The sequence below is a fragment of the Octopus bimaculoides genome, chromosome 6, assembly GCF_001194135.2.
Source record: "Octopus bimaculoides isolate UCB-OBI-ISO-001 chromosome 6, ASM119413v2, whole genome shotgun sequence".
Classification (NCBI taxonomy): domain Eukaryota; kingdom Metazoa; phylum Mollusca; class Cephalopoda; order Octopoda; family Octopodidae; genus Octopus; species Octopus bimaculoides.
The window spans coordinates 92,185,676-92,193,819 of record NC_068986.1 but is presented as its reverse complement, the minus strand read 5'-3'; the positions used below and the strand labels follow the sequence as shown (position 1 = coordinate 92,193,819).

Sequence of the window (8,144 nt, the reverse complement as noted above, 5' to 3'; positions counted from 1 at the left end):
TATTCAATTAATCTGCAATTTTCTTCTTGTATCAGATGGATCACCCACCCTCCATTTACAGCAAGTAGCGAGCGTTTCGTTTTTTACCTGTGTGCTAAATTTGACTACTTACGACTAACACGGGCGCATGCGCAAATATGTGACATGCACACTCCCAGAACTCGGATCCACACTTCTCCAGTAGTGCTAAATTTTGAAACTGAGTTTGCACCCCCTAAGCAAATTTTGTTCCCGGACCACTGCACAAGGGTTTGGTCGGCTCGAGGCTATAGTAGAAGACACTTGCCCAAGGTGCCATGCAGTGGGACTGAACCCGGAACCACGTGTTTGGGAAGCAAGCTTCATGCAACACAGCCACGCCTGCACCTATATATATATACATATATGAGCTTCATCTCCCTGTCCATTTATGTCTATATATCCAGCTTCCTATTTCTCTTCATCTATCCATATCCAACACTCTCCCAGATTTCCCCCCCCTCTTCTTACATACCTCCCTCTCCCCACCTCTTCACGTGAAGCCGATAGTTTGGAGCAATCACAAACCGCGCATGTCTTCAGCAGCAGAATCAACTTGACCAATGAAAACACTGGAATTCTACTACGAATCACATATGGCAAAATCATTTCTCATCTCTGCTTCCTCGCATTTTTTTTCCTCTTTTATTTTCATTTTTTGTTTGTAATTTTTTTTCCCCCATCATTGTCAGACACCTTTAAGTTGCGTGTTCGTTAATGTATATGTGTGTGAGTATATGCGTGTGAGAAAGAAAGAAATAAAGAGATGGCGCCCAAACAGACTTTCGCATGCTAAGAAATAGTAATAAACGAACAGAGAAATAAATGAAGTGCTGAGCACCAACCAGACAGCTAGCCTTGCCTGCAGCCTGCTAGCTTGTCACTCACACACGCACAAACACACAGACACATGCACGCATAACACACGCGCTCTCTCATCTCTCCCGTTCTCACTCGATTCACTCCTCCTCCTCCTCCCCCTCCTACTACATTATCCTGCCTTACTTTTTCTTTCTTATTTCTCTATTTTGTGTGTAACTTTTATTTTCTCTCTCTTTCCCCTCCCTTGTCTTTCTTTCTTTCTTTCTTCCTGCCTCTCTGTCACAGACGGCAGCCAGCTTCTCTCATTTGCTGCGTGAAGGAGTTCGGTTGTACAACTGCTCAAACGAAACAGCCTCACGGTAGAGCTACTGAAAGAAGGGGCAAAGAAAATTGTAAAAGTAGCTTAGTAGACACAACCATAAATAAAACTCCCCAAACAGAAGGAGTTAAACCTTCAAACAGTAAAATTAATTAGGATAAAAAAAAGGGGATAAGAAGTAACTCACGTTTATCCCCTCGGCCAAGAATTTTCTCACGCTGAGCAATTTAAAAAACTTTTCTTTAAAAAGAAAAAAATATTTTAAAGGCTCATTTACTTCGTTGAATGAATTCAAGCAAAGTGAAAACCCTACTGGATTATTTCAATTATCATTATATATGCATTTATACATATATTCATACAGGTATACATATAAATATATATACATACACACAGAGACAAACTTCAGCAATTTAATTTAATTGAAAATTGACGAAAATCAACAAGATTCGAAAGATAGAGTTATCATCTTTATTTACACGGGAAAATATCAGAATTATATAAGTTCTTTAATTATTTTGAAGTTATATTTTGCTTGTGATGTTCATCTGAGAAAAAGAAGAGGAAAAAAGCCCTTAGCATAATCATTAAATTTCTGCATACATCTAATGCGATATATAAACAAATAAAATTTCTCCTCTTCCTCCTCTTCCTCCTCTCCCGTCTCTGCTGTACACACATACACACATAAATTTAGCGCTTTAAGTACACTGTAAAACAAAGCTGTCACCGTTAGAAAGTTAGTGAAAACGAAAGATGAAGTCGACAAAATGTTTGGCTTTCCTTCTCGTGCTGTTTTGTGTAGCTGGATATCTCGTGGATTTTGCGGAATGCAGTTGTCAAAAGCATAACCTCTGCTGCACCGGACGGGACAATACATGTTGGACATACGGAGAACCGAGAAACGCGGCAAATCAAACAGTTTCACAGGAAAATGACACTCTGGATGAAAGCGCCGACGTTATATCGAAACCACAACGTCGATGTTTCTGTGACGAAGGCTGTTCCCAGTTAAACGACTGTTGCACGGATTACACCTATGTGTGTCGGCGTAAGTAGGCCTTCATTTCATTTTCATTTACTTGATTTCGCTATCATTACTATTGTGTCTTGCACTGATCCTGCAGACTTATGTTCCAGTCGTGACTATCACAAAGGAAAAGAGTAGTTTTGCTTTCATTTTTGTTGGGTTTTTTTTTCTTTTTTTTTCCTTTTTAAATATTCCCATGCTTTATAAAACGGATATTACGATTCCGAAAAAATAATTTCTCCAAATCTCCCTTCTCCATGAGGTATGGGGCTTCATGGGACATCTATTCCAAACATTCCACTGTTTTTATGGGTACCTAGGACCACAATATCTAATGTTTTTTCATCTTAAAGATAGATGTGGCTGCTATTTCTAGCAGGCAGAGCGATCACGTTGTAATGATTATCTCGGTAGCTTGTTTTCGTTGTTTTTTGTCCTCAAGTCAGCAAACTTTTGAAGAAAGGCATCCAGTCGTGGCCATCCTCTCTTTTTTTTTTTAATGCATCTAAGCCTACGTCAGGTTAATGTGACTTCTCGTTGTTTAAGATAACGGGCTGTAATTTACGGAAGATTTGGCTGCTCTTTTAGCAGGCCGAGTTACTTTTGTTGAGACTCCCTTTTCCTGTTCTTCATATCCATCCATATATAGTATTTAGTGTCACTATTGAATTCGGCCCCTTGCTTACTTTTTGCTTTCCTATATATCAGGAGCCAGCAAAGGTCTCTCTCTTTCTCCCTCTCTCTCTTTCCAACCACATATATATATATGTGTGTGTAGAGAGAGAGAGGAACAAGTAAGCAAGCGGTAACCTTCCGGTAATAGTTTCAATCTCATTGCTCCCCACAGCAAATCTTTTCGTTCCATTTACTTGAGAAAGGCATGAATGTAACACAATCATATTCACCTCCGACTACCGTCTGTATCTAAGTAATTAATTATTATCACTTCCCGTATTCATTAAAAATAAGGATATTGATTGAAGAGCCCCTTATCTCTATCTACTTACGCACATTAGAGGCGGGGAAGGGTGTTTATTTATTTATTTATTGAAAGGCATAAACAGGATCGCCGCAACTCGAGAGTAAATTTCTATACAGAAAATATCGGACAACGGTGGAGAGACAGTCAGTAGATTATTGGGTATTGTCTATAATAATATTATTGTTGACATAATGGACACCCTAGTGTGATACATATATAGACATATTTGTCATCTTTAGGTCCCGAGTTCAAATCATGCTGCTACCAACTTTTTTTTTTTTTTGCCTTTTATTCCATTAGGATGTATAAAAGAAGTCCCAATAATTGTTGTTTTGCATCAGGCCAGATTTAATCCAATCAAATTTATGTTCAAAGACGTCAGATTCACGATCATCTCATCTCTTTGTAGAGCCAGGTCAACATTATTCAACGTATCTTTCATCTTTTTTTTTTTTTTCTGAAACTTTAGAATGTGATTTGAGAGAGATTTTTGTTACGGTGTCTAGCCTCGTCATCGTCTCGCTTATCATTATGTATCACTATGTATGTGGTCAGTCGATACAATATTTATTATCATTGTTGTTGTTCCCCGTCGTAGTGCATATGAAAGGAGACAAAAATTATTGTATTTCATAGACTCATTATTTGAGTAAGATACCGGCGGAGTTTTGGAATAGCCTCCTCACATACACACCTCATGAGCAAGAATAAGGGCACGAAATTGGGTGAATCCCCACCACCACCACCCTCTCATATTTTAGGATTTCTGTCTTTAATACAACAGGAAATATGATTTTGAAAGAACTTTTTCAAAAAAAAGGTCTTTTTTTACATTTTTGCTCCACTTCCAGTTTCGTGCCCTTTACCAAAAAAAAAAAAAAGCATAGTTTTTTTTTTTTTACACTTTTGTTCCCACTTCCAGTTCGGTGCCCTTTTCTTTCCCCATGGGGCATGGATAGTTATTTCAAGACACCGTTACAAAAATGAGGTCTTCTTTATTTATGAAATCTCTTCAAACAAACTGTGGAATTAAGAAAATATAAAAAGCTGTTGTTTTATATTACAAAATCAGCACATTTTATTTACTGTTGTGTTGGCATGAACAGAGATGGTGAAAATTCACCTCCGATATTCAATAAACGATCTTACATCTATTGCTTCCATTGAATAAAATATCAGATGAAGAAAATAGAAAAGGATAGGATGAAGTCTAATTTTTGCCAGAAAAGAACAAGTAGATTATCAAAGCAGGGTGTTTCATACTTTCATTCACTAAATGTTCTTAGCAAATTAAACTGAAATCCAAGTGCAAAAAAAAAAGAAATGTTGTATTTCCTCCTTTTTGCGTGCGCGTGCGTGTGTGTGTGTGTACCAGATTGTTCAGCTTATACGGTTTCGCTCATTTTTCGTTTAATAACATCTAGGGTGAGCAGGAACTAACTATAAGGCGGCAAACTGATAGAATCGGCCGGACGAAATACTTAGCGGCATTTCGTCCGTCTTTACGTTCGAATTCCACCGATGTCGACTTTGTCTTTCACCCCTCGGGATCGATAAAATAAGTACCAGTTGAGCGCTAGGATCGATGTAATCGACTTAATCCCTCCCCGAAATTGCTGGCTTTGTGCCAAAATTTGAAGTCATTATTTCAACAGTATTTTCTTTTGTATTGGTATCTTTGAAAAACCAACCATTTTGCAAAGCTGTTAGAACGTGGTATTCATTCCAACACCCAGAGCTCAAATTCCGTTGGAGTCAACTTCGGGGACGATAGATAAATAGACTTGTCCAGTACTGAGATCGATTATTCCTCCTTCTGGAAGAATACTTTGGGAGAAAATCAATTATGATTGATTTTGGAGAAGGCATTGTTTAAAATACCTGAAACACGTTCTACTCAAGGTTTAAAAGGCTCATTACACGCTGTATTCAGCGACAGTCTATCAAGGTTTGAGAGCCCAAGAATGGTTGAAAGGAATTATTAATCTATGGATAAGCAACACCAAGTGTGTACATATTCGTGTTTATGACAAGACAGGAACGAATGAAGGTAAGTAAGCTTGGAGAGATAAGGGCGTAGGGTCAGACGATCTGCGGGCTTGTTCAGCACCTGCCACCCCCACCCCCACACTATATTAACTAGTTTTTGATCAGTTTTGTTTTTACTACAAATTTATGGTTTTCTGTCAACAAAGGAAAAACCACAGCAACTCTTCTGTTCGATGAGAGCTAATCAAGTAGAGAATCTGGCACGATTATTGGTCGAATAACCAATTGCAGGTGTGATCTAGAGTCTTGATGCTTTTGTTTAGCCCTAGGTCAACACTTATTGAGTAGACCGGTGATTAAATTACATCCAATACATGATTTGTACTTTATTTTATCGATCTCGAATAGATGAAAGACAAACTTGATCTCGGCTGTAGTTGAACTCAGAATGTAAACAACCAATTATCCGACGGTCTACGATCCCACCCATAAACCGACCTAAATATTCAAATACTTGTTTCTCATATAAGCAAAAGAGCAGGAAATCCGGAGAAGTGGATTAGTCTGTGAAATCTGCTCCTAATATTTCAGTGGTGCTTTGTTGTTGTTGTTGGCACTCCGTCGCTTACGGCGTCGAGAGTTCCAGTTGATCCGATCAACGGAACAGCTTGCTCGTGAAATTAACGTGCAAGTGGCTGAGCACTCCACAGACACGTGTACCCTTAACGTAGTTCTCGGGGGATATTCAGCGTGACACAGTGTGACAAGGCTGACCCTTTGAATTACAGGCACAACAGAAACAGGAAGAAAGAGTGAGAGAAAGTTGTGGTGGAAGAGTACAGCAGGGTTCGCCACCATCCCCTGCCAGAGCCTCGTGGAGCTTTAGGTGTTTTCGCTCAATAAACACTCACAACGCCCGGTCTGGGAATCGAAACCGCGATCCTATAACCGCGAGTCCGCTGCCCTAACCACTGGGCCATTGCGCCTCCACATGTGGTGCTTTATCGACCCCGGAAAGATGAAAGGCAAAGTTGACGTCTGCGGAATTTGAACATGGAACTTTAAGAGCGACAAGAAATACAGCAAGGCATTTTCTCAGTCTTTCTTGGCTCAATCAAAGGTAGAAGAGTAAGGTCCATAGCCTTTTACAGGGCTTCTGAAACTGGTGAGATGAAGAGTGGAAATTGTCCCCAAGCTAGTGAACTAGCCAAAATAATATTTTCTAACCTAATCACACAGTTAATGATTTTGAGGAAAGGGGCTTGTCGAATGGTACTTTATTGTCAACCCCGGAAAGGATGAAAGGGAAAGTTAACCATGGCGACAAATGAACTCAGAAGTCCCGATAAGAAGCTGGAACAAATATCTCAAAACATTTTCTGATGCTGTAACAATTCTACCAGCTCGTCGCTCTAGAATAATTCCAAAATAATGGCTTCAAACTTCGAAATAAGGCCAGCAATTTTTTTTGGGGGTGGGGGCAATTCGATTCCATCGACCCCAGAGCTCAACTGGCACTTATTTCATCAAGCCCGAAAGAATAAAAGGCAAAGATAATCTCTGCAGAATTTGAACTCAGAACGTAAAACAAATCCTGTAAACTATATTTTCTACGCTCTAGTGATTCCACCAGCTCGCCGTTCTAGAATTGACCGAAATAATTGCAACAGAGAACACTACATTAAATGTACCCAAGAACCTGGTGACGGTATTAAACCGGGAAACGAATTACGAAAGTCAGATTGATGGGCTTCCTTAGTTTCGTCTATCAAATGGAGTTGAATCGAGGCTGTCGTACAAGTCATTTGCATAAGGTGATGTGATGATAACTCGAAACCGGCACCACGTGATTGCGAAGTGAAAATTTAACCATGCTTCTGCTCATAATTTAGTTATCCATATAACCGAGAAGCCTAAGATTTATATATTGTTGGAGAGTAGGATATTACCCACATGTCTGTAACTAAGGCATTATCAGAAATTGTATTGAAGTGAATGTACAACAGAGAATCACAACAGGTTCATGAACTTTGATTGTAAGGTATTGTGCAGCAAAAGCAAAGCCTCTCTCTCTACCACACTGTGTAACGATATTTGTCATGTGACTTGCGTTTAGGTAAATCATTGGCGCTCGTGTAAGTGTATTTGTCTTTTCTCGGTGTATTTTTGTAGGCAAATTATAGACAGCTGCACGTATGTGTGTTAATCATTAGAACGTCAGTAAAGCCACCTACCTAATAACAACAATGGTTTCAAATTTTGGCACAAGGCCAGCAGTTTTTGAGACGAGAGGGAAATCAATTGCTACGATCTCAGAATTTCACTGATATTTATTTTATCGATCCCCAAACGACGAAAGGCAAAGTTGACCACAGTGGAATTTGACCTCAGGACGTAAACACGGATGAAATGCAACTAAACATTTTGTCCAGCCTGGTCGCTGCCTTCACCACAATAATAATAAGGTTAATAATAATTTTATAATCATAATTAATATCGGTTTCAAATTTTGGCGCAAGGCCAGTAATTAAGGGGAGGTCTAAGTCGATTACATCGACCCCAGTGATCAACTGGCACTTATTTTATCAACCTTGAAAGGATGACAGGCTAAATCGAAACCAGAACGTAAAGATGGACGAAATGCCGCAAAGTATATTGTCCGACGTGCTAACGACTCTGCCTGCTCGCCGCCTTAAATTATTATTATTATTATTATTATTATTATTATTATTATTATTATTATTATTATTATTATTATTCAGTAGTTTTATTTTTATAACGTGCTTTCACTTCACTACCGAGCGCAGCTCTGTGCGCCTTGGGTATGTGCTGTGGTTTGCTGTGGTGCTCTTATGTTTACTGTATTGAAAGTGTTTTGCGTAGAATGTGTGCAGTACCCAGTAGTGCAATTTTCTGTATGTTATATATATTTGTAAGTCCTGGTGTTTTTGTTATGTATTTGTCTGAATATTTTTTTATTATAC

The 8,144-nt window shown here is 39.0% G+C and overlaps 1 protein-coding gene across 1 annotated transcript in view; it reads left to right on the top strand.

Annotated features, from left to right (window-relative positions):
• Positions 1–993: 993 nt before the first annotated feature.
• The window catches only part of LOC106874627 (somatomedin-B and thrombospondin type-1 domain-containing protein), a 76,207-nt gene continuing 69,056 nt past the window's right edge, over positions 994–8,144 (top strand). Inside the window, exon 1 of the mRNA XM_014922422.2 lies at positions 994–2,210. Coding sequence (XP_014777908.1) covers positions 1,916–2,210 — 295 coding nt within the window. The 5' untranslated portion in view covers positions 994–1,915. The remainder of the gene's footprint in view (positions 2,211–8,144) is intronic.